This window comes from Strix uralensis, chromosome 8 (assembly GCF_047716275.1).
Source record: "Strix uralensis isolate ZFMK-TIS-50842 chromosome 8, bStrUra1, whole genome shotgun sequence".
Lineage (NCBI taxonomy): Eukaryota > Metazoa > Chordata > Aves > Strigiformes > Strigidae > Strix > Strix uralensis.
In genome coordinates, this window is record NC_133979.1 from 6,281,200 (window position 1) to 6,306,718 (window position 25,519).

A 25,519-nucleotide genomic window follows, 5' to 3' on the forward strand; every position below is an offset into this window, starting at 1 on the left:
AGCACCCGCCCGCCGCCATCTTGGCGCGCGCGGCACGGCGGGAGCGCGGCAGGCGGGCCCATGCCCTCCCTTCTCCCCACCCCTCCGGGGGACTGACGGCGGTGGCGGCCAATGGAGAACAGGCGCCCCGCGGTGAGGGAGGGTCGGTGAAGGGCAGGTGCCATGTTGGTAAGTGGAGAGGCGGGTGGGGATGGGATGGGACGGGACGGGAGGGGCAGTTGAGGGACCGGCCCTTGGCGGGCGGGGGCTGCCGGGGCCTACAGACCTGGTGCGTGGGGCTGGGGCTGGGCCTGGGCCTAGGCCGGGGTTCTGCGGGGCGGGTTCCCAGGCCCCCGGCCGTGCACAGTAAGTGCTTGAAAGTCTATAAATGTGGCCAGCCCCGAGCGTGGGTACCCTGGGTTCCCCCGCGACCTAGTTAGGGTCTCCCCCCCCCTTCATCACCCGTGGAGGAGCTGTGGGTGCTCAGGCCCCCCAGACCCGCAATGGGGGCATGGAACTGGCAGCCGCTGTGGAAAGCTTTTTGGTTCTCTCTGTAATGTTAGAATAAGTGTATTTGTGTTGCAGGGGTGAAGGTTAGTTAATTAATTAACCTTGAAAATTAAGCTGCTCTAAGTGTTAAGTGTTCTCTTCCTCAGCCTCCTCACCCATGGCTTTATAATTTCCTGTGGACCTCCTTTTGTCTGATAGAGTTACAAATGCATTGGGAACAGCGTTAAGCCAACCATTGTTTAAAAATAGCAGAGTCCCTCAGAGGGCTGCATCATGATTTCGGTTTGAGGAGCATTGGGTAGGTACATACGTGCCTGGAACAAGGGTAGTTGTAAGGGATAAAAATTACTCTGCCCATGGTTCTTGCCCTTTCCTACATGTCTGCATTTAAAGCCCAACTCAAATCTGCCAAGTAACCAAAGTGTTTGTTTGCCTGTGACTTTACCACGTTTGTCTCTGGTCTCTTGGCTCTAAACCCCACTTTCAGCTCACTGCCCTCCTCCCATTTTAAAGCTGTGCTCCAGCAGGCCATGTCTTGGTGGTTGGGGTTTGTTACTTATTCTCGTGGAGCAAGCTGCAGATTTTTAAGATGTTTGTGCTCCAGGTGACCAAGCTGCTTTTTTGTAGGAAATCACCATGGCAGAACGAGCAGGAGTAAGGGTGTGCCTGCTGCTGCTGGAGGTCGCTTTCGCTGGGCAGCCAGGCTGGGAAGCAGAGCTTGAGGTTGGGCTGGGGTCAGCTGTGCCGCTCTGGGCCGGTAGCTGCCACGTCTGGCATTCCTGCACTGGACAGCTCAGAGGCAGCGAGCGCTTGAGCAAAAATGGATCATTGCAGGCACCAGATCGGCTTGCAGGTTTTCAGTTTTCTGTGTCCTCTGAGATACACAGGCAGGATGCTTGAGAGAGATTTTCTCAGTCCTTCTCCAAATAATGCTTGGCTGATGAGCACGTGCGGCTCTTCAGTGTGCTGGTTTTGATGCAGGGCTTGTGTTTTGCAGACAATGAGTGGAAATGAGCACGACTGGCTGGCTCTCAAACCCCAGGAACCTTCTCCATCCCAGTGCTGCGGCAGCGGCTGCAAACCCTGCATCTATGATGTGTATGAGAAGGAGCTTGCACAATGGGAGAGGGCCAAAGCAAAGCAAGACAAAAGCCTCCTCCTGGAAAACAAGGAGCAGGTCAATTTATCTTCTTCACATCCTAGAGCCTGTGCTTTGATCGTACTTGTTAGCATGTGGGGTTGTGGTGATGGGCAAGGGATGCAGCAATAGATTAAAGCGGTGCCTTAAGAGAAGACTGTAAACGCAATTCCCCAAACTCTGCCTTCACAGCCACCCTCCCCCTTGCCCGCTCTCTCCCTGCTGTAATGTGATTTTCCAAGTGTCGAGTTCGCCCTGGTGTCGCATTACAGCTCTGGGTCTGCAGCTTCTCCTTGCTGGGGTACCCCAGCCAGCCAGAGCCAGCCTCTCTGGAAAGTGGAATAGGTGAAAGGTACAAAGAATCACAATTTTCTCTGATGGTTTCCTCGGAGAACCTCTGTTTTCCTGACCTTTTTCACCTTTTCCCGATTTTTAGACTCATTCTGAGGATGAAAAAAGCTTCTTTGTGTGTGGTGGAGTAGTTGCCTTCAGAGCGTAATTTTACGCTTGTCAGTGCCCTTTTACATAAGATTAACTATGCTGGGTCAAGCAAAAATGATCAGCATTGAAACAGCTAACAATATTTCCTATTCGCAGTGGTCATCAGTAGGTTTCAAAGTTGCCCCCAAAGCAGCGCTCAGCTCTTTTTAGCAGTATTATTTCTGTTTGTTTCCAGACATGAGAAGATGATTGTGGTGAGTCATAATAGGATGACCTTGCTGGAAGGTGTAAAAATGTAATTTAAAAAGGGGAGGGGGAGGGAATGTAAGATCCCAAAGTGCATGCCGCAGAACATGATAATGAATCAGCAGAGCGCTGAAATTTGCGCTGGGCCCCAGCGTTTAATACGCGTTCTTCTGGAGTCCTGAGTATCTCCGGCACTAAATTAGCGCACACGGTTGCTTCCAAAGAAAAATGAAATAATAAAAGACATCATCTAACCAAGTAATTATTTATTGTTGTTCTTGCAGAGCAATAATTCAGAACTGAATCCAGATACATTTACTGCATTCAACATAAGCTCAGTGGAGCAGCTAACAGAGGACACCTACCAGTACAAATTTGAATTACCGGGAAATAGCAGTCTGCGATTGAGTTTAGGACAACATATTGTGTTAAGGTATTGTTCTCTCTGCTAGTTAAACAGTCTGCATTATGTAACCTAATATGTAGGTTTTTGTCAATAGACAAAGGCTTCATACCAGGCAAATCATAATTCCTATACCTCCACGGTAACACAGATGAAAGAACTTGTGAGCTCGTTAGTGCTACTAATTTTATGGTAAAAGCCATTCAAAAGCTGTATTTTTCTTCAGCATTATCCTTGCGTCAGTGGGTCAGAAAGAACCAGGTGTGATTAAGAAAATCCATTTGCAGAAAGAAAGAGTCAAAGACAGATGATTTACTCCAGCACGTTGGGATGAAGACAATGAGCTGCGCTTAGCCCAGAGCTCGGTGTTTTAGGCCGTGTGTCTTGAGGTAACTCAGCACCCGGGGTGTTACCCCGGTGTCCAGGCATTTCCTGCCTGATTTCTAACAAAACAACCCTCCTGCATAGTTTATTGCTTGCCAGAAAGGAGCCACTTGGGAAGAGTTTATGTCTCTCTCAGCCATCTGTGGTGATCATTGCCAGATAGAAAAAGTCATGTTATGATGCCATTGATCTGTATCTGTTGACGTTATTTGTACGTTAACAGCTGATGTGTACAGCTGGCTGGCTGCTCAAAGTACACGCTTCTCCCTTCAGCCATCTCTTATAATGCTGCAGAGGAAAAGGTTCGGTCCCTTCAATCAATTACCACAGTCAGTAGTAAAGAGCAGGGTGGATATATTCTATGGAAAGAGAAGACTTAAAGGAAAATACAGTATATATTGACAAGACCTGGGGTCAGGGCTGTGCCCCAGCTTTCATTATTTAATTACCGGATGCTGTCTGGACACAGAAAGGAAAGTAGACCCCAGCCCAAAAGGGATAGCAAACTTAACCATGAAAATATTTTCTCTGCCCTTTGCCACTCTTGCACGTTCGGCTGTTTCTCACAAACCGGCTCAGACGTCCAGGGGTGTGTCCAAGAGCTGAATGTGAGCTACAGCTGGGGCCACCGCTGGGAAAACAAAAGGTGTGTTTAGCCATTATGTTCCCCCTGGATTTTTACCTCTGGAAGGGAAATGTTTTGTATCTGTACACAGGCTGGGCCACTGGGAAGAGGACCTGCAGCCTCCCTCATCTCCCCAGAGAACTGCAGAAGTTTGGTAATACCAGTCAATGACCCAAGTCACAGTGGATTCCTGTATTTCTCTCCTCAGAGGAGTGGTGAATGGTTTGGAGGTCCAGCGAGCCTATACCCCGATTAGTCCAGGGAATGCAGAAGGGTACTTTGAAGTTTTAATGAAAGTAAGTAAGCCTGTACAATATGGATTAGAGTCTAAGGTGCTGGGGACCGTGTTTTCTTTAGGAACCAAGCACGCTGTCAGCACTTCAAGTGAGACTCTCTCAAATCCCTCATGGACTGTTTCGGTGTTATTTTGAAGCAGTTGTGCTTTGCTGATAAAAATTGTAGGTTTTCCCACAAAACTGAAAGCAGAGGAAGGTGATGCACAAACAAGTGCTTTGCAGCATAAGCCCTGTTAAGTACTTGGGAGAACCTCTCAGGAGCACCGTGGTCACCGGCCTGGAAAGAGGTGCCCATTCCACTTCCACGATTTCATTTCACCTTTCCAATCTGTCTTTGAAATCACACACGGTTGTCAGCCCAGTTGAACCACTGAGTTTGGGAAGTCGTTGCCCAGCCATTACCTTCCCCCTTGTGTTTTGCTTTAAGAACACTTCTCAGGAAAATTTTCATTTTGTTTAAAAACGTAGACAGGCAGCTGTTTCTGGTTTGCAGGCAGGGCTCTGGAGCTGCCTGCAGTCTGAGAGAGTCCCTGTGGCCCACAGGCTGTACCTATTGGGGTTCATGGGGTGGCAGAGCCCCGTTTTGGACGCGTGTCCCAGCCCTTCTGGAGGCCACCACAAAATGCTGGTTGAGTTCAGAAGGATTTGTAGGAGAACTTGGCTTGGAAATTCGTCTGAATAAAGTCTGCAGGGCCCTCATAAGTGATTACTTTGTGTGGAGAATATCAAATTGATGAAAATTTTTCTGATACTGCATTTGTATGTCACTAGTGATTCCTCAGGGCAGACACAGGCTTCAGTATAGGTGTGCAACTCAGAGTGCTGGGTATCCCAGGTGGCTTGCAGAGAATGACCACTTGTCCTCTGCCAGCCTTCCAGGATTTCACTTTTTTGGGGTTTATTATGCATTATATGTTCAAACACAAACCCTGTTCTTTAGAAAAGTGTACAGCTTCTATAGGACACCTGTGGGAGGGTCATTTCACCATTCTTGTGGCAATTGGCGTATGGTAGGGGAGAGAAATGTTGCATTTGAGTTGTATTAATAGGATACGTTCACAGGATGACTGTGAAATTTCATGTATACTTGCTTATTACTCGCAGGTTTTGCATTTCAATAATAATAGTAATGATTGTAATGATACCTTTCCTTTATATAGAACCTTTCATCCCAAAGGGAGCTATAGTTATTCTCTGGCAGTGACAAAAGAGGTTGGTAACACCCAGTGTAAAGCAGCCATTTTTATAACTCACCCTGTAGGTTGTGGTATATTTCACACTATTCAGGCAATTTTGGAAAGTACTGTATTATTATTATTACTATGCAATCCAAGCACTGTTCAAATCCTTCTGTCTCCTGTTATTATAGCATTGCATTTGTGATACTACAGTTAAGAGTGAGGGAGTTGCCATTTAGAGAGCATAACCCTCTTTTTGAGTGATTTTATAATGTTAGGGTTTCTCTCCATGTAAAACTGGGTGTAGAAGTTTTTCCCCAGGAGATAATTATTTTTTTCTTTTTATTTAGAAAAATTCATTTTAAACCCACTCAATCACTTCTCACTTCAATTTTTGGAAATAATTTTGGTGAAAGAAGGATTGTTTTAGTTTCCATTACCCTGGTCCACTGGGAATAGGCAGTAAGTGGGGCTGCCTTTTCTGTTCTTGCCTTGGGTTTCCATATATATTTGAAGAAGGGAGGTATAAAATACAGCTCCTTTGATGCCACTGCACACTCTTTGCATGAGACTTGGTACCTGCCCAGAGCTCTCTGAACATAAAATGTTTCTGACAGTAACTCAGAGCCTTGATGTGTGTATGTTGCATTTACCTTTTGAATGTAACAACTGGTGCTAATAGTTGTTAATACTTCAGGTATCTTGTTTAAGTGAGGTTGTTAGGAGGGGAGGAGCATCTATGTTCTTTATTAGCTAACGCTGCTTGCAAGCACAAGCACACGCTTGCTCATTCGCTTTTTCTTAGCTTCTTTGTGGTTCACCAATTTCATTTGCCTGCAGTGCAGCTTGGTGGCCAGCCAAGGCACCGGGGTGTGGAGCTGGGCTTCTGTCCAATGCGTGTGCAGAAAATACCCCAAAATACGCTTCTTTCGTATGGGCTGGAGTCTTTAAAGGCTTAAATCACACCTCATCTTTTGACCTCTGGTTGCGTTGCGCTTATCAGTGGCATCACCTCTGTGCGAGACCAGCCACAGCTCTTGGGCTTATCTGCTCTTGCTGCTCGGGCCAGCCCTTGTTCTCTGGCCAGATCCCCTAGACTGTGGCTGTTCTTCTGTGCATGTTTGTTCTCATTAACCATAACGTGGTCATACAGATAGGATGTACAGGTATATACAGCACATAGCAACAAGACTGCTTGGATGAGCCCTTCATTTTCCAGCCTCTTCTTGCTTCTCTGTTTCTAGCAAGCACTGACCCTTCCTCATCAGTCATGAGTGAGGTTAGCATTCCTGCAGGCAAAAGCCTAGATAAGATCCTTTGTGCCTGGTAGAAAGTACAGCAGATTTTGCTAAGTTTTTCTTCTGTGAGGCCCAAATTAACATATTTTTTTGAAAATGTGAAGACATCCCTTAGCGTCCAGATGATCTGTTCTGAAAACAAGAGTTTTATAAATGAGAAATCTGACTTCGGATCACTAATTGTATCAACACAGCATCTGAGAGACTGAAATAAAGCAAGAGCTATGCAGTGTTTATATAACTACCAGTACCCAGAGGGCATTTCCAGACCCCATACCCTGAGATTTAGAGAACACTTGAAGGCTTGGACTGTGCTTTGCATTCAAGACACTCTTCTCTGTGTGCTTTGTAAGCAAGAACTCTGATAAGCTTTTTCCAGTTTTGGAGATTCAGGCTGCGTGAGAGTGGGTTGTGTTTACATTATAGTCAAACTGGAATGGATCCAATATGATTTAATTTAAATGTCTTTGTTTTGGGTCTGACTTTGAGTTGTTTTTCAAATAGAATGATCTTTCTTTCTTTTTAAACACATGAAATGTTTTTTTGTCCCTTTCTTGTTTAAATGTAGATAACTTTATAATTGACTTTAAGCTGGGAAACTTTCCAATGGAGTATAATTATTCTTTTCTTTTGTGCAATGTTTTTTATTAGTGCTATGAAGCTGGGCTAATGTCACAATACATAAAAACGTGGAAAAAAGGAGACACGGTCTTTTGGCGTGGGCCGTTTGGAGGGTTCCCATATCGACCTAATAAGGTTAGTTCCCTAAGAGACATAGGATGTTTCAGCCTGTGGCAGCTAGCTTTGTTTAATACTCCGAAGGGAAGACATCAATTTGATTACTGTTTTCATGATTATTTTAGGGACTTCCTGGGTTACTGTACAGTGCTAGAGCATTAGCAGTCAATTGGAGAAAGTACACCTTACTGAACTGCAGAATATTTAAGGAGGAAGAAGAGAGGGTTGTGGACGGGAGCCTGGAAAATATTAGCAAGGCTCTCTGTTCATCACTTGCATTAGGAGTTCCTGATGTGTTTAACAAAGGGAACTTATTTTGTACCAGCAATGAGTGTGGATTGGGTTTTGCCTTGTTTGAACCACACTGCTGTTCTGTGACCGAGCGTGAGCGAAGGAGAGGTGTTGTTCTTTTTCTCTTGGGTATTCCCTGAACTGTAGCAGCTTCAGTGAGGTGTCGCGCCACCCAGCCACTCTGCAAATGTTGATCCCACCTGCTGATACCAGACTCGCTGCAAAGAAAGGCAGATCCAATTTCAGAGGAAGCCTTCTCACACATACTAATTCGGTTACTTAATTCTGACCTTTCAAATGAGGAGCAAAATTGAAACACTGGTCATTAAGATCCCAAAGCTGTACTTTTTTTTTCTTCTTCTTTTTTTTTTTTCCCCCCCAACAGAAACAAGGGTGTAAAAGCCCAGTGGCCGAGCTCCATGCAGAGCAATTGTGTTCTGCGTCCTGAAATGCTCTCCCTGCTGTTTTAGGCTACTGTTCCCTTCTCTTCTTAAAAGCTTCCAGATAATCATTTGGGACAGAACATGGCAGTCATGCCTCGAAGCGGCTGCATTCAGGGGCTCTCTGGGTGATCCGTGTACATGCAGTTGGCAAAGCACCTGAGCAATCTTTAAAGCAACTTGCTGTAGAAGAACTGTTTATTATTTAGGAATTATAGCAGAAGTCTCAAATACTAGTTTCATAGTAAAATTTTCTTTTATCTCTGTTTGCTGCCAATAGAATAGGATTCAGATTCCAGCAGATCAGTTCCATGCACAATAAACTGCCCAATCAAAACAGAGCACAAGCAGCCTCTGAGCTTAATAGGGGCTTCAGTCCCAGTTCTGGCACTGGTGTGGTGGCTGGCACCTGGGGAAAGTGCTGGGAACTTCCGGTCCTCCTATGCACAGCACCTTACTGCCTGAACATCCCTATCCTGAGTCGAGTCAATGTCCCCCCTTGCAGGTGGGAAGCACTGTGTGCTGCTGATAGCCCTCTGAGAAAAGTGAAATAATGCACCAGGAAGATACATGGATCAGGATGGAGAAGAAACCATTTCCTCCAGAGAACATTCAGGATTTGCAGCATCCAAGATAAACACAGGGAGCATTTCCAGTGGGAAAACAACACACAGTGGGTCAGCAAAGTGTACTGCAGAATTGGAACTGAAATATAAATTAACTGAAATCAAGGCTAAAGTTAGGATAAATATTTATATTTGGGTAAAATACAGTTTTGTTACATTTGATATATAAACCCTGAATGTGTTTGTATATCTTTATATATATATTCTTTGCAGAAAAATACATTCTGAGATTTGAATTTACTTCATGACCTTCTGATATGTTCTCTCTTCCCCTCTCTCTCTCTCTCTCTCTCAATCTCTCTCTCTCTCTCTCAATCTCTCGGGGCCCTTTACCAGCGCGGCAGCAAGCAGGAACTGACAATGAGTACATCCGTTTCCAGTCACCTCAGCTCATTCAAAATTCTCTGTTTTGTTGCTAGCATGGAGAACTCCTCATGCTGGCATCTGGTACCGGCCTCGCACCAATGCTTCCCATCCTCCAGTCCATAACAGATGATGAAGAGGATGAAACCTTTGTAACTCTTGTTGGCTGCTTCTGTACATTTGACAAAATTTATCTGAAATCTCTTCTCCAGGATTTGGCTCGATACTGGAACATCAGAATATTTTATGTCCTAAGCCAGGTAAATAAATGGATATGAAATGTGTTTATGTGAAGGTTCTGGGTGCTGGATGAACCTTCCCTGTTTTTTTCTGTCAAGGTGATCTTAATTCTTTCCCAGTCATAGAGAGTATTTTGTGATCCAGTAGCTGCTCTTCTTAAATCTGCTACATATTCTCACACTGCTACCAGTCTGGAGAACTTCAGGGAGGCAACTGTCACTGCTTGTTCCTCTTTACCTTCTTGGTTCTGTTGGGATGGGCCCACTGGTTCATAGTCATTGTTGATTATTTCCCCCCCACTTCAGATGGTTGTTGTTGCACCTAAACATTTGTGCAAAGAAAACTGGACTCTAGGAGACCCGCAGCAAATAAACTATTTCTTCTTTCCTGATGCCAGTGCCTTAATCTGTCCTTATCTTCCATTCATTGCTCATGGCTAGAGCTCCTTTCTTCTAGTATGTTAGCACCAACTTCCCAGCAATTATCTTTCCCAGCTGACCCATTTTTAAACTTCTTAAAGTTGTTTCCCCCTCTGTAAAATTACTTTTTCTGCCAAATCCATGGGATGAGGGCATACCTCTCAGTGGTCTTAACGTTTTGAGCAGTCTTTTTCATTTCCATTTGGTCCCAATGTTGCCTGAGTTCTTCACAGATTTGGTAGCTGAAAATTATTTCCCTCAGAAATGAGGATTCATTGCAGGGAGGATACAGAAAGAATTATTTATGCTAAGGGAATGAATCCCATTGCATTTTTAGTTTCTCAGATGAATCATTTTTTTGTATCTCTACCTCATACATTATGTTCCACATATGGCCTCGACAAGTTGAGATTGGGTATAGAGAAAAGTACTTGTGATTTAGGCACCCCCTCAGCTACTTTATAGGAGAGTAACCAGTAGTCTCTGGTGAAATAGCTTAAGTACCCTTTTCAGGACAGTGCTGCCTCAAGAGCATGAGGAGGAGGTCTTGAAATTCAATCAGTGAAGGGCAAGAAACCCACCTGACCCCTGTCAACACTGCCTGCCCCATGTGTACATCTCTCCCTTCCTTCTCTTCTCTTGGCAGGTTTGTTGTAGTCCAGCACTGACTCTGAATCGTCCTTTTTAGGATTATATTTCTGTCTGTCTCAGCATTTCACTCTGCTGCCTGTCACCACCACATCTGAGCACCTTCTGCTTCTAATTAATAGCAGTAGGGGAGTCCGCGCTGGATTTAATGCCATGGGATCTAACATTTCTCGTGGGATTAGAGCTGTGTTTGGAGCAGGGCTGGCTTCCTTCAGTTTTGGTCGAGGGAGATGGGACTGAAAGAGACTTGGGAATGGAAGAGGCAATAGAGAGGAATAGATTTAGGATTTAGGACTTGGGAATAGAAAAGGCATGGTGGGAAGTGGTTCTCAAAGGAGAAGGTTCTGCAGTGTTTCTTGGCAAGAGTTACAGTCTGGTTTTGTTCAGTCTGCTCTGAGTGAGTGGCTAGGTCTTGTGACAGGGAAAGACTTTATCTGGGCTTTGGAAGAGAAACATAGATCTTAGGATGGATCAGTTCTACCCAGATGGAGTCACAAGGGTGACAAACGTCCTGTGCAGTACTCTGAGGGGAAGAGAGAGATTTGACTCTAAGCAATCATCTTTTTTTAACATGGCACACTGCAAACCTTTTGTCTTTTCAGGAAACATCACTGGAAAAACTTCCTTGGAGCTATCAGGAAAACACTTATACTGGTCGTCTCAATGAAGACTTGCTGAAGATGATAATAAACTCCTGTCGAAGAAAGCCATTTGTATTAATATGTGGCTCTTCTGCATTCAATGAAGATATGAGTAGATATTTGAAAGCTGCAGGAATAGAAGAAAATTCCTGTTTTGTCTTTTAGCAGAATATTCCTGACCTAAGAAATCTTAGGCCGAGTCTTGGATGTCCTTGTTTCTCTGCAGACATTGCTCAAATTCAGTCATCTCCATAGACTGAGTTCCTTGTGCATATACTTTCATACCCTTTGGATCAAATATTTGTCTCCAGTACGGTCCTCCCTCTTGAGAGTGTTTTAAGGATCCAGAGTGGCTGCTACGATCACCCACACCTCAGGGAACAGCGTGGTGATGTTAATGGAAGTCTCTACATGCAATCTTAAGAGATCCTAAGGGTACTAAAAAGCATCCACGTACATAGCTCTGCTGTAATACAAAGACCAGTGTCTTGCTTTGTGATCCGTGTTAGTCTGCAGTGATATTGTGCCCTGTTAGATGTCCAGAGGAGAGATTTAATCCTCGAGGAGAAGACTGCCTGGCCAAGGGAACAGCAGACCACTGGCCCGACCCTCTGGAGTCCGTGGGGTTCATTTTGGTTGTGTCATTATCTTGCTAGGTGATGCCAGGCAAGTTACTTTAACCTCTGTGTGCCGCAGTTGCCCCATTATACACTAATATAGAGAAGGAGGCACTGATCTTCCCTGAAAAGAGCCTTTCCAACAATATATGGAAAAACTATACATGGAGATGGAATTATACTGATGCCCAGTGAGGAGTGAGGCAGGCTGCCCTCCTGCCTCGGTACAGCCTGCCTTGTCTACACTGATCCTTAACCCACGTAAGGCTGCCTGGGGAAAGAAACAGCATGTTTTAAAACTCTGTGGGAGAAAGCATCCACGTTGTAGCTGCTATCTGTCAGGGAGGATGGTTGGTTGCTTCCTGTGTCCCCTAAGTGTTGTAGAATAGCCCTGGTTCATTAAATTGAACCTCTCTTCAAATAAACAGCTGGTTCTTTTTGTCACAGAACTCTCACAGGTGCCCTAAGCGTATGAGAACACCACCTGAGGAGTGAAAGCTTCTCAGGGCTTTGCTGGGCGCTCCCCCATGGGGCAGGGGGCAGAGCTGAGGGCATGCCTTGGGGCATGGACACCCCGTGGCTGCCCTGGCCCCTTCTGCTTCTTCTGGCCCAAGACACCGCTGCCTTTCCTCCGGGGTATCCGCTGTCCACTCTTCTGCCTTCTTAGACCACTCCATTTACTAACCACACCTGGTAACACGGCCTTTCTGCACACCTTTGTGCTTTTCTGTTCATTCCCAGTTCATCCTGTGTCAGGGTTTCCTAGACATGATGTTGCATTATTGTTCATGCCTCATTTTTTACCTGCAATCACCTTACACAAAGGAGAGGTAGTTTAAGAGTTACTCAAAATCAGCAGTGTGCACTAAAACGATGGCTCTGGTTCACGCGTTGGGAGGAAGCGTAGGTTCCCCTCGCATCAGTGAGGGTTGTCTCCAGTTACCAAATGCCTGGAATTAATCCCATGGAGCTGCAGCTTTTATGTTCACTTCATCAGACCAAGAGTTGACAAGAAAGCCGTCTTCGTAACCCAAAATAGGGTTCTGGATTTTAACGCAGAGGGATCCAGGGAAGTTGTCCGTCATAGGTCCAAGGCAAGTTCTTGACTCCCATCCAAACCGTGCCTCAGCCGCTGTAAGGCCCTGTGTAGCGGAGGTGGTTCTGCACAGCGTGGGGCTGATAAAATAAGGAGCTGCTTTCTCCAGTTTCTCTTCTTACTTTGGCCTTGGCTGGGAACATGGAGAAAATATTTTCCTCAAATATGACATACTCTGAAAACCTTACTTATATTCTTTTCCTTTAAATCCTTACTTATATACCTCTTGCTCTGAATATTCTGCCTTTCTAAGATTTTGCTAAAAATCCACCCAGCCTTTTTGCAAAGGCCTGAAGTAAAACTTCACGCTCGCTTCGGAAAAGCGACGACTTTCTACAATGAAAGCTGGGAGTGTTCCTTTAAACGCAACCCCAATATGTCTGGGTATTTCAGCACATATGGGCCACCGTGGTTATACCCTCCCCAGCTGGTCCGGCCGTTCTGCCGCGAAGCCTCCCGTCTTTGTTCGTGGCTAAAAGGGAGGGTGGTGAGAGACGGAGCAGGCTGTGAATGCTGCGGGTTGCAATCCTGCAAAGGCAGGCTGCAGGCAGAGCGGGAGGAGGTGATGCATGCCGAGCCGGCAGCCCAGCTCGCCGTGCCGGAGGGGACGGGGGTCTTTGCCAGACATTCTCTGTGGGGGAGATGGTGCCCTTGGAAGTATGAACTCGAAGGGGCCTTTAAACTGCCCGTAGGCACTTTCTATTTTCTGGCCTTCTCTCCCTTCCCCCTCCCGCCTTTTGTCATTTCTCAGGCTGGCTTTCACACAAGTCCCCTCTTCTCAGCCACGTCCCCGTGGGGACAGCTCCTTTCAGAGGCGTGCGTGGTGCTCCTGCAAAGGCAGGGACGTGGGATGGAAAGGCTCTCAGGCAGGATTTTCCCTACCAAGGGAAGATGAGAGGTTTCCTTCCCTTTGGAAGTCCAGAAACTACCCCATGGTGGCAGTTTCATAGGGAAAAGGTGGCGATGCTGTCAATTATCGGGGGATCTGTGGAGCTGGAGGTGTGTGAGCTCCCTGCATGGTGGGTGGCTGCTGCCAGGCCAGGGCAGGGGGGTGCTGGCAGGATGCTTTGGTGCTCTGGCTGCCCCCCGGGAAGCCCCCGCCGCCCGTGCAGCGCTGTGCCAGGGAGAGGGGCTTCACTTTGCTTCCTTTCTTCTTCTTCACGTGCAGCCTAAATACCTTCTCCATTTCATCTCATTATTTCCTGCCTAAATAATTCCCGTTTCTCCTGGGGACTGTATTTAAACCTTTGATCTTCTCTGAAGTCTCAGTCCTGGTCACATCCTTTCTATTTAAATGAATCAAATGCCTTTTTGACTCATGATTTATAAATTTGCCCACAGGGGAATAGAGGCAGCCCTGATACGACACACCTCAAAATCACCCACCGTGTCTTTGGCCGGAGCCAGAGCACCCTGGATTTATCCAGAGCACCTCCAGCCAGACTTCTGTGCAGAAGGACCTGCCTGGCTCCTCTGCCCGCTCCCCACCACATCTCATCCTCCCCCTCCCTCCCGGCTTGTGTCGCCTGGGCTCAGGCCCAGCCGGGGAATGGCCACCCCCGGGTCAGGAGGGGGTGAATGTGCCGGCGGGTGATGGATGCCGTCTCCCGGGAGGGGGGGCACAGCTGCTGTGCTGCACAGCCCTGGCCTCCCCTCCCCGTCTCCTGGGGGTATCGCTGATGCAGAGCGCAGCTGGAGGGATGGAGAAGAGCGGCTGCGTAGCTACTGGTGTCCCAGACGCTAGCTCTGTGCTGGGAGGTGCCGTGGCACTGAGGCCATCGGTGGAAGGGCTGAGGGACGGTGGGTGTTGCCGGAGATGGATGTGGCGAGGATGAACGTGTTGCTCTGTTGTGCAGCGATGGAGAAGCCGGGGAGCACGTTGTCCATCACCCATGGTGCCAGACCTCTCCTGCCTCTTTGCTGTGGGTACTGGCCCCGCATGTGTTGTACAAGGCACAGGGACAGCCTTCCTCTCCAAACCCGTTAGCAAAGCAGCTAATTAAGCTCTGCAGTGTCCCTGAGAGGTCGGCAGGAGATGTGCCAGCACAGCAGCCATCTCCCCGAGCAGGAGCTTTGCGCTGCAGCCTGGGACAGGGAGAGCTGCCTTGCATCAACTCGTCTGAACAAGCACTTAGTCCTGGTGCCCACAGGGTGATGCGGTGCCCAATGCCCCAGGACAGACACTCCAATGTCCCCCACCTCCACTGGGCTCAGGACAGAGGGCTCCTGCCTGGGATGCCCCGATGCTCCCGCCAGCCCTCGGCCTGGCTCCAGCGAGGCCGGGCAGTGGGGAGAGAGCCTGTACAAATATTATTGTTGTTATTATTACCCATAAATATATGCAGGCACTTAACGACCTTGGCATGGAGCATTTCCTGGGGATTCATGACCAGTTGGCGTTAATGGTCCTTAGCTGCACCTCAGGCCATCAGCTCCTCCCAGCCCATCATTAATCCACAGGAAATGTCTCAGGCATCGATCCTCATTGCTTAATTAATAAATGCAACTTGTCTCTCCACCCAAGATTTAGAGATACTCACTGCTTCTTTCCCCACTGCTTTGAAGGTGACTTTTTTAGCACAGGTTCCTCACGCCGGGAAGCCCGTGTGGGTTTTTGTTTCCTGGCATTCATCTGGGTGTGGGCTATGGCAGCAGCAAAGTCTGTTCTCTCCTGGGTGGGAGGGAAGGAACTGAACCACTGCTGGGTTTGGGCTTTCTCCAGCTAATGTGGCAGAGCACGAGGAGCACATCTTTCCTACCGAACGCAAAGGCTTGATTACCTTCAGCCAAGTGCATCCAAGAGCCTGGGTGAGGAGGAGTGTGAGCCGGCATGGAAGAAGATGGTAATTCTCCAAGGCCTTAGCAGGTTCTATAATAATCAATGTTTTTTTCCTGTGAGTCACAATTCATCTCTACTCTTCCTTGGGGGAGGTGGGATTTTCTATCTTTAGTGCTCGCGACTGCCGCTTTCCCGGGCTGAGCATCCCGCAGAGCCTGGGCACTCGCTGCAGGGATGCTGACCTGGCAGCCGACCTGGAGATGTGGCTGCATTTAAATCCCGTTCCCTGTTTCTCTAGCTTTTACCACTGGCTGGCTTTGTGCAGTGGGTGCCGCAGTACAAATCACGTTAATTCCTGAGGTGCTTTTCCGTGGTAAGTCTGAAATTCCCATTTTGGTTCGCTGGCTTGCCTGGCGAACTAAATTATTTTCATAGCCCCTTAAGGGCGTATTGTCAGCCCAGACTTACTGCCGTTATACACCATATCTGAAACATTAATATCTCTTCTAAATATAGTGTATTGACAAGGTATCTGGTATAGTGTAAATCCTTGGGACATTTGATCCAGATCATTAAAACTGAGTGAAGGAAGGGAGGAATAGATCAAGTTACCTTGCTGCTCTTAATTCAAACAAGCGATGAATTATTCATTCTGCCATTAATTCTACAGTCCTCCCGCTTTTTATTTATTTCTCTCTTTATTTTTTTTTTTTCCTCACAGATAGACAGCTCCAAAAGGATGCTCAGGTGCCGGTGAGGGGAGATTTGCCTGCCGGAGGATGGGGTGCGTGGGGGTGGGCTGCCTGGCAGCGCTGGCCATGCTGTGTGGGGCTCTCGGGGATGCTCCCAGCAGAGGTAAGAGCCTGGTTCCATCTCCCAGTGGGGACCCTGGGGAGCAGAGGGCTGTTTGAGGGTGCTGCAGTGGCTCTGGGGTGCAAGCAGGTCCCAGCTCTCAGCCCATGCAGGGAGAGGGGTTTGCTCAGGCCAGGGGCTGCCCAGCTTGGCCTGGGGAAAGGAGCTGGGATCTGCAGTCACTGAGCACAGCAGGAAGTGTGGGACACTGCTCCGCACTTGATTTTCTGTCTCACACTTATTTCCCTGAAGACTGCAGGTAGGGGTTGTCCTGTTGTGGTGTACAGGTGCTTTGCTGAAGGGTTTGTTAACTTATGGAGTTGCACATGCCTATATAAATATATATATACACACATACACGCATATTTATACATATATATGTGAATGTATGTATGCCTGTGTATGCTGCTGTGCGTGTAATAAACCCCTCACCTTACCTGGATAAAACACCCCCCAGGACGCAGGGCAGGGCTAGCAGACAACACAGTAATCTGGGGGCCGGGGTGGGCCAGATCAGGCCAGTAACGGCCAGATCAGGCTAACGAGCAGTACCCCTCCCCAAAAACAGCAGGGCCTTTCTCACAAAAGGGCTGTGTCAGAAACCAAACCCCATCTTTGCCCCAGTGGGGGTGCTCCTGAGGGGCAAGCGGCTGCCCCTCTGCTCAGTGCTGCCTGCTCACTCTCCTGCCTGCACCCACCTGGGCTTCCCAGAGCACCCCGAGGCACCCAGCCCTTCATCCATCAATCTGCGGGCCCCATGGCTACTCACCCCTCCCACACGTTCCGCTCTTGGATATTTAATTTCAATAACGTTATTCCTTTAGTACCAGCCCCATATTACTTTATTATCTATCCCTAGTAATTAGCAAGGCGGTTTTAGATCTGGCCAGCTTTGCTGCTTGTGCCAACACACCCACACATGCACACCCCCCTCTTACCCATTTTCCATGGTGCTGCATCACACACATCCGCAGGACCCCCCCCTCGCTGGGAGGTCACGGCACTGGCGAGTGTGATGAAAAGCAACGCGCGCTGGCTGACTATTGATTTGCAATATACTTGGCCCAGATTGATGGCAGCGAGCGCCCAACCTTGCTTGGGAACGCGCACATGTCTCCCGGGGGCTACACAGGGTCTGTGTCCCTCCTAGACATGATGTATGTGCCCACTATATCAGCCTCTTCACCCCAACCCTAATCAGACCCAGGGGCCGGTGGCAGCCGCCCGCCCCCACTCCGCCTTATTTTATAATAACCATGTCTCAGTATGAAGATTTCATTAGAAAATCGATCCCTACATGCATAACTCATTGTTAAGCACATTGAGCCCTTCACCCCTATTTCTTCCAGCCTGAATTCACCGATACCGCCATTATATAGGGGGGAGCATCGTCAGTGGGAGGCACAAAGCTGAAGGGCTGGGCAGCCGGGGCACTGGCGAGGCTGGAACCAGTGAGCCTTTAAAACTCACTCCCTGCTTTTTCCCAGCAATAAATAGATGGGGATGTCATGCTGTCGCTGGCAGGACAAGCTCATGGGCACGACTGAGCCCTGCTGCAGCCACACCATGGAGCAGCACAGGGGTGGCGGGGGGAGAAGGGGGCAGTGGAGGGATGAAAACTGATGGGGGGACTCGTTGTGTCCAGGGAGAAGGGGGGGCCGAGCCCAGCGGAGATCTGCAGGGCACTGGTGTTTTGGTAGTGCTGGTGGTGGGATGGAGCCGGTGCTGTGCACCCCGTCTCCGTTCTTTTAGGCTTCCCCATGGAAAGGGGACATCACATCCACCTCTGTGTCCCCCAGGCATCAAATGCGGGGGGGTGCTCTCAGCACCCTCCGGCAATTTCTCCAGCCCCAACTTCCCAGGGCCGTACCCCTACGAGACGGAGTGCACATGGCTGATCGTGGTGGCCGAGGGCTCCTCTGTCCTGCTCTCCTTCAGCCACTTCGAGCTGGAGTACCATGCTGCCTGCGCCTACGACTACCTCCAGGTCTACAACGGGGCTGCTCGAGACCGGGGCAACCTCCTGGGCACCTTCTGCGGCCGCAGCCCCCCACCACCCTTCTCCTCCGCCTGGCACGTCATGGCCGTTGTCTTCCGCTCCGACCGCCACGTGGCCAAGCGTGGCTTCGCCGCCGCCTACCGAAAAGGTAGCGAGGAGGGATGGTGGTGGTGGAGCATCTGTCTGTCTGTCCTCCCCCACCGTCCTCATCATCCGTGCCTCCTCACAGATGCCTGCGGTGGGCAGCTGACGGGGCTGTCCGGGGAGATCACCAGCCCCCGCTACCCTGAGAGCTACCCCAATGACGCCGAGTGCCGCTGGAACATCGGGGGGGCCGGTGGCAGCGGCCTCCTCACCCTGGTGTTCGCCGACTTCCAGGTGGAGGGGGGCCAGGGCTGTGGCTTTGACTACGTGGCCCTTTTCGATGGCCCCACCACTGCTGCCCCCCGCCTGGGACGCTACTGCGGCAACACCCGCCCACCCCGCACCGTCTCCTCCACCCCGCACCTCCTCCTCCTCTTCAAGTCAGACTTCAACATTGGTGGCAGGGGCTTCAAGGCCCATTTCTACTCAGGTGCGGGGTTCTTGGGGTGGTGGGGCGGTGGGAAGGACGTGGGGATGGGTCCCCAAGGTGGTGGTGGTGATGCTGTCCCTCCCACAGCAGCAAGAGGAGATGATAGCGGAGAGGAGCCCTTTGGGGAGAGCTCATGAGGTGATGGTGTGAAGTGTAAACCACCACACAAAGCAAATGGTGGTGGTGTGGCTCTCCCAGGCCCTGGGCTGTCTTTCTATTGAGCAAGAGCCATCCTTCCCCCTTGCTCATGCCATTCCCTGGGGATACAGGTTTTCCCTGTCTGCCCTTGTAGGACTTTGGCCACCTTGGGATATTCCCCAAAACTGATGGGTGTCCATCAGCCAAATGCAAGGCTGGGGAGCAGTGAGGTGGAGCGCAGTGCATGCTTTAGCAATAAAACAAGGGATTGCTCATCTGCCAGCTTATCCCTGCCCAGGGGGCTTCAGGTTGGCTTTCATTATTTCCTTTCCCCTTTTTCCCTAAGCAGGTGAGTGCCAGGAGGTGTTCACCACTGTCAAAGGGAATTTCTCCAGCCCTCGGTACCCCAACTTCTACCCCAATAACCTCAAGTGCCAGTGGAGCATCCAGCTGCCCCCGGGCTACCGGGTCAAGGTCTTCTTCTTGGACATGGAGCTGGAGGGCCGGAGCAGCCTGACAGGTGGCTGTGACTATGACCACCTGGCTGCCTTCGATGGTGGCACCGAGGACGGGTCCCTTCTGGGGCGCTGGTGTGGGTGGGAGAGCCTGGCGCCCATCACCTCCCGCAGCAACCAGCTGCTGCTGGTCCTCCACACCGACCGCAACACGGCCAAGAGGGGCTTCTCCATCGCCTACGTGGGAGGTAAGGTCTCACTTGGGTGCTCTGCAATGCTTTATTTCCATCGGGATATGCCCAAGACCATGTAATTTCCAGAAGAACCATGCGGTGAAGATACCTATCTGCAGGAGGAGAGCACGTGGCTCTTCAGGGACAGGGTGGAGAAGATGCGGCGGGTATGCTCCAGCTCTCGCAGAGTGCGAGATGCACATGCTCCACGTCGTGCTTAGTATTCAGGAGATGCTTTCCAGCTTCTCTTCCTGGCATCTCTGCTGCTTCCATGCTCCTGCTCCTCTCTCAGAGCATGACGGAGAGAAAACCCAGGTCATTTTTAGGGGACCAAAGCCCCAGGGGAGGTGACCAGCTCAAGCATCATGACACTGTTCTCTGCTCCGTCCCTGCTGGCACAGGGCTGAGCAGGCAGACATAAACCATGTCCTCTCCTCCACTGACAGCAGCACCGGAGGGGCAGGACTCCTGGGGCATAGTGCTCCCAAATCCACCCAGCCAGCCCTGCCCGGGACCTCCCCACTGCCAGTGTGCCCATATCCCAGCCAGTGCATCCGCACCTGGTAGGAGGAGCGGCATGTAACCTTCCTTGTGTATTTGCCAACCTTTGCACCTCAAAAGCCAGCAAATTTATGGCATTTGTTGTATTTCAAGATAATTACATCTGAGCTGACCTGCGTGTCAGGGATGATTCAGACAGGGGCAGCCTTGTCAGCGGGCTGGAGCCGGAGCAGGGCTGCTGGAGCAGCAGCACAGGATCTGGGGGTGGCTGGCCCTGGGTTTACAAGCTTTTATCCCTCAGCAGCAAAACCGTTCTTCATTTTCAGTGTAGCAGAAGGGATCTGGGGGTATGTGGCTTTAAGAGTAAGAGATGGGATGGAGTTTTGTTCTCAGCCTCTGCAGCCTGAGTGAGAGGTTGTACCAGACATCTAGTAGGGCGTTAGTGTGTACAGCAGGTCTGTCCCTGTCCTTGTCCTGTTTCTTACTGTTTTACAGTGATGTGCAGGGAGAGAAATCTTGGCCTCGCTGTGTCTGGTCATGGAGAAACCCCATTCCTGACGGAGGAGCTTGCAGGCAGATAGATGGGATGCTAGCTTGAAGAGCAGGGGAAAGCCCCATCATGGAGAAGGACGTGACTTCTCCCAGCTGCCTGAAGCTCCTGCATCCCACAGTACACGCTGCCGGATGCACGTTGGCGGTGGACAAAAGCTTGGACATAAAACCAAGCCTCCCTCCATAAAGCTAAGGCTGCCTGCTATGTTTGCCCAGTGATTCGGGCATCTGCTTGCAATTAGCAGCCTGCGTGGCACATCCGTCCGCCAGCGCCCTGCCAGGAGAGCAGCTGCCCTCAGCGTGGGCACCGGCCTCTCCCCACCGCCAGCTTCCTCAGGAGCCCTCAGTGGCAAAGGGACACCTCAGCCTCCACATCCACATCCACAGCTCTTCAGCCATGCAAATATTTTCTTTTTGTGTCCACATCTACAGCCCTTCAGCCATGCAGATGTTTTCCTTCCAGGCCCACGAAAGGGCATGACTTGGGCTAGGCGTGTATGATTTATGGCCATTTGAATGAAAGCCTTCACGCCGGGAGATAGGATCCATTTTCTCCTCCTCCTCCTCTTGATCTAATGCACTTTAGTTATTTGGTAAATCTTCTAATGGTTTTATAATGCACTAAGTGGAGCAAAGTGACACTATTTTTTTGTATTGATTTTATTGCGTCTTACCAGTTTCATAAGGCCAAGATTCAGAGGAAGCTGGAGTAATTCAATAATTCATACTGCCCAAGTGGCTGGTTCAAGCTGAGTCAGGATTAACTTTAAAGAGGGGGGCATTTTTCCTTCTTGCTTCTTTCCCTGTGAAATGCTTTCTGCATCCAGAGGGGCCAAATACGGTGCCAGAGGCAGAATGATGGAGAGAGGCTGGGTTTCCCATTGCCTTGCTCTTCGTCTCGACATCATGGGCAGTTCAACTGCAGCTCCCTCCATTCACTGTTCACCAGCTCCCCATCAAAAATAATGTTCTGGGGGCAGTGGAGGGCTGATGATGCTTGCGACAGGACCTGGGCTGGGCCATCCCTAGGAGGCTGCCCCAGGGCCGGGGACCCAGCTCACCCTTCCTTGGGGACCATCACTCCAGGGTGGGCAGGGGTGGGGTCCCCCCGAGATGCATCTCCTCCATTTTGTCGCTGTAAGAGTCTCTTGCAGGGGTGTTGTATCGTGCAGGGGAGCTCTGTGCCCACAGCAAGCCATCAGCAAAGCTCTCATGGTCTAATCCTGGGCAGCAACTCAAATGTTTCTCTGGCTTTGCAATGATGGAGAGTGGCTGCTCTCACAGGGTAAATCCCTCCTTGCTTATGGCAGTGATGACATGACGGTGTTGCCTGTAATGGCACTCGAGTGTCACTCAGGGAGCTGGGAAGGAGAATGAAGCTCAAGAGGGTTGGTGGTGGGGTCTCTCCCTGGGGCAGAAAGCAGGGTAGTGCCTGGGAGCCAACCGTGTCTGACTGTCACAGGACAGAGCTAAAATACTGATATTGCTTTCTGCAGTTTGGGTGTAGCTCTTTTCTTCCTGAAAACTCATCACATGAGTCCTACATCAACACCTGTATGCTGCAAGATGCATGGCAAACTCATGAAGCCGATGTCTCTGCTACTCCTGGCACCATTGGTCGCCTGCTTTGTGTGTGATGGGGACAGTGAGCTTTGAAAACGGCTGTGGCTCTGCACTGAGCTACTGCAGTCACTGCAGCCTGGGGAAATCCCCTCCCAGCTGTCCTTCATGTGTACCTTCTTTTCTGTCCCAACAGTTGTGCCCATGAACGTCAGCTGCACCCGGACAGACTTCCACATCCAGATCCCTGTGCAGTCCCTGGCCCAGCTGGAGAGGAAAAGGATTTATTTGGGGACCCCTTTCTGTGCAGCCCAGGTGGTTGGCGGGAACTTTAAAATACACACCAGGTTTGACACCTGTGGCACCGAATCCCAGGTAAGCAGTCGGCAAACCTTCCTTTAAAGCAAGCTGAGTAGATAGTCAGCCCCGCAGTGGTCATACCAGCTGCAGAGAGGAGTTCCCAGTCCCTGTCTCGTCTTACCAGTAGATGCTGGTCTGATCCATGGGCAACTGCCCTCCAAACCCCTGTGAAAGCGAGCTGCACAAAGCCCTGATGAGCCACAACCCTTGTCTTGCAGAAGCGCAACAACACGTCTGTCATCGTCAGCACCCTCTACATTGATTTTTCAGCGGGTGACCAGGAGGACATCCACCAGTACGAGGTGCAGTGTGAGCCGAAGAGGAAGGAAGCCTCAGTGACCCTCATTGCCGGCCCCAACCCATCCAGGCTCAGCCAGGCAGAAAACCTGGTGGATGCCCAGCAGCGGGAGGGGGGAGCAACAGTCACCCGTGAAATCAAGAGCCAGGACACCAGCGACATCATCTTCATCAGCATCTGCATCCTGGCCGGGCTCCTCATGGTCATTGCGGTGGTGGGGCTGGTGCTTCTGTAGGGTGCTGCTCCCCAGATCTCCAGGGCTTGCAATCCCAGCCCTGCCCAGAGTGGAAATGAACCCCAAAATCCACCCTCACCCCAGGCTGAGCACTGACACAGCTGCTCAAATGGAGATGCAGCTCCCAGGCCCTGAAACAGAGCCTGAACCCAACCTCCGCCTCCTCCCAGCGCCTGAAAAATCTGGGAAATAGGCAGTCGTTTCCCTTCCCAATTTGTGTTCCTCTGTCTCAATCTGTCCATTTGGCTCGGGAATGCAATTCTTGCACTTCCTAACTCTTCCTGCACCTGCTTCAATTTGTTTTCCCTCTGGTGCTGCTGCTTTCGGGAAAGTAACATTGTTTGCCGATGGCTGCAAATCATCCTCTCAGTTATTTCTAGCTGAATTCTTGAAGGTACAAACCATCCCCAAACACAGTGATATTCCCAACAAATATTTTCCACACTCCCACCCGTGCTCAGGGGGGTACCGTAGAGCTGTGTTAGAAGTATCTCCACTCGGCAAGTATAGATGTAGCTCATGTAGATGCTTCCCGGTGGTTTTTGGATGTCCATGGGTGAGGTGATGAGACGCATTCGGCGGGTGTCCTGGAGCTCCTCATTTGATTTTCACATGTTGTCTAACCCACCCGTTGCTCACAGGACTCACCTGAGCGCTTCAGTCACCAGCAGCTGGAGGGAAGGAAAATGATCTCTCTTCTCTGTGTTTTGCTCCTCTCCAGCATACCCAGGCATCCACCACTGTGAGCTCCGTACTGGCATCGCTCCCAGAGTCTGAAACCCTGGGCACGGAGGTTTCAGTAACCTTTTAAAGATGCCCTCAGCAGGAGGGGTTGGCTCCTCTGGGACTGACACGGGTTTTGCTGACAACCTCAGCGACACCAGACCTCCACCCTTGGTCCTCGCAGAAGGTGAGCTCAGCAGCTGAGAGCATGAAAACAGGAGTCCTGTTGTCATCTGCACCTCCAGAAAACTTGGGTTCCTCCCCAAGAGCCCTGATGCTACTGACTGCTGGATGGCCAAATAACCCCCGCCTGCCTCTCGTGCTGTACCAACACAAAGAAAATTCCCTTTCAGCATCATGCAGCAGGTGGCTATCACAGAGCAGCCTGTGTTTGTCCTGGCATGGGCTAGAGCCAGCATATGGCAAAGTCCACATGAAATCTCACTGCATAAGCAGGGTGAATGCAGCCCTGGGAGCCTGGTGGAGGGGCCACCCACCCCAACCTCTGCAAAACACAGTGTGGTGCAGGGAGAGATCTTAAAATGTCCAAACGTGGTCATTCAAGGGCAAAACATCGAGCTTGAGGGCAGTGGGTAATCCAGGAGCCATTTTTTCGATAGCGCTATCTCCAAACATGAACCCATCCTAAGGAGGGTACTGGCTATTCCTGTAAATCATCACACCACACAGCAAACCCCTCTTGCTGCTGAATCCACTGGTGGGATTTTTAGCAGGAGCCAGCAGGACAGTCCCGTGGGTGAAAGGCTTTCCTGGCTGATGTCCTGCATCCCACGCTCGCCGGGACGGGTCTGTACATCAGGGCATCAGAGGAAGCAGCAGTAAAGGAAAAGGACGATGACCAAGCGACTTTTCCTCCTGGTTTGCACCAGCCCACAGATGCCTAAGAGGGTGTCTGGGGAGGAAAGGCAGCACAAATCTGCGCATGCCTCCTAACGAGGAGCCTTCGTTATCAGAGCCTGCATTGATTCGGTGTTTGTTGGTGCAACACGTCGGCAAATGCAAGATTTCTGTGTGAAATATTTGCCAGCACTGTTAAGCTCCATTAAGTCAATGTTTTGAGAGCGTGTTGTGTACATCGACGGGGAACAAGGCCAGACCCCCCTGCTGCCTGCAAAGCCTTGCTGCCAGTTAATTGCTAGGTATATAACTGTCAGCTTGAGACCATAGTTACAAGATTTGACAACTGAAGAAACTTAAAGATATAATTAACCTTCCTGGCAGTCCAGATTTTGCTGAAACAGGTGAACGCTGCAGCCACTCATGCCTGGTGGGGAGCCCACAGCACCCAGCAGCATCCAGCCCCTTGCCCACAGGATGGGCAACTCCTTGCCCAGCAGGAGCCTCCGGCACCCTGTGATTTGCAGGGAAAAAGACTTTTCTGGGTAGCTGGTGGTGTTGAACTCAAATAAGGAGTTGGATCTGATCCCAGAGTCCTACAACAAAATGGACTGCTGTCACTCTCGCCGCAGGGAGGGTTTCCAGCTCCGGCTCCAGCCCGAAGCAGCTCAAGCACCCCCGGGTGCAGTGCTCGCCTGCACGCATCCCTGCGAGTGCAGGACTGATGCTGAGGGAGCACATCCTCTCCCCTGAGCCAAGGGGCTCCCCAGCACCCTGGCCCCACA

General features: G+C 50.1%; 2 protein-coding genes across 10 annotated transcripts; both read left to right on the top strand.

Annotated features, from left to right (window-relative positions):
- Positions 1-25: 25 nt before the first annotated feature.
- CYB5RL (cytochrome b5 reductase like) lies at positions 26-11,970 on the top strand. Of its 7 annotated transcripts, XM_074875993.1 has the most exons (8): positions 72-168; positions 636-787; positions 1,487-1,666; positions 2,599-2,747; positions 3,935-4,022; positions 7,150-7,254; positions 9,013-9,216; positions 10,866-11,970. In XM_074875993.1, exons 3-8 carry the CDS (start codon positions 1,490-1,492, stop codon positions 11,067-11,069), a joined length of 927 nt encoding a protein of 308 aa, XP_074732094.1. In that variant the 5' UTR covers positions 72-168; positions 636-787; positions 1,487-1,489; the 3' UTR covers positions 11,070-11,970. The 7 variants fall into 7 exon arrangements, with proteins under 7 accessions (XP_074732092.1, XP_074732094.1, XP_074732093.1 ...); XM_074875991.1 differs by lacking the exon at positions 636-787 and having other exon boundaries at positions 26-132; XM_074875992.1 differs by lacking the exon at positions 636-787.
- Positions 11,971-13,660: 1,690 nt separating this feature from the next.
- CDCP2 (CUB domain containing protein 2) lies at positions 13,661-25,519 on the top strand. 3 transcript variants are annotated; one of them, XM_074875999.1, is made up of 8 exons: positions 13,661-15,769; positions 16,118-16,251; positions 18,048-18,395; positions 18,477-18,821; positions 19,309-19,662; positions 22,457-22,635; positions 22,839-23,120; positions 23,875-25,519. In XM_074875999.1, exons 2-8 carry the CDS (start codon positions 16,176-16,178, stop codon positions 23,962-23,964), a joined length of 1,674 nt encoding a protein of 557 aa, XP_074732100.1. In that variant the 5' UTR covers positions 13,661-15,769; positions 16,118-16,175; the 3' UTR covers positions 23,965-25,519. The 3 variants fall into 3 exon arrangements, with proteins under 3 accessions (XP_074732100.1, XP_074732102.1, XP_074732101.1); XM_074876001.1 differs by lacking the exon at positions 18,048-18,395; XM_074876000.1 differs by having other exon boundaries at positions 22,839-23,938.

Bases quoted from the DNA above. Each gene is read 5' to 3' on its own strand.
- CYB5RL (XM_074875991.1), top strand. From the start codon at position 112: ATGGAGAACAGGCGCCCCGCG. The intron at 133-1,486 runs GTGAGGGAGGGT...TGTGTTTTGCAG, and splicing joins TGGAGAACAGGCGCCCCGCG to ACAATGAGTGGAAATGAGCA. The intron at 7,255-9,012 runs GTTAGTTCCCTA...TTTTGTTGCTAG, and splicing joins TCCCATATCGACCTAATAAG to CATGGAGAACTCCTCATGCT.
- CDCP2 (XM_074875999.1), top strand. From the start codon at position 16,176: ATGGGGTGCGTGGGGGTGGGCTGCCTGGCAGCGCTGGCCATGCTGTGT. The intron at 16,252-18,047 runs GTAAGAGCCTGG...TGTGTCCCCCAG, and splicing joins CGGGGATGCTCCCAGCAGAG to GCATCAAATGCGGGGGGGTG. The intron at 19,663-22,456 runs GTAAGGTCTCAC...CTGTCCCAACAG, and splicing joins CTCCATCGCCTACGTGGGAG to TTGTGCCCATGAACGTCAGC.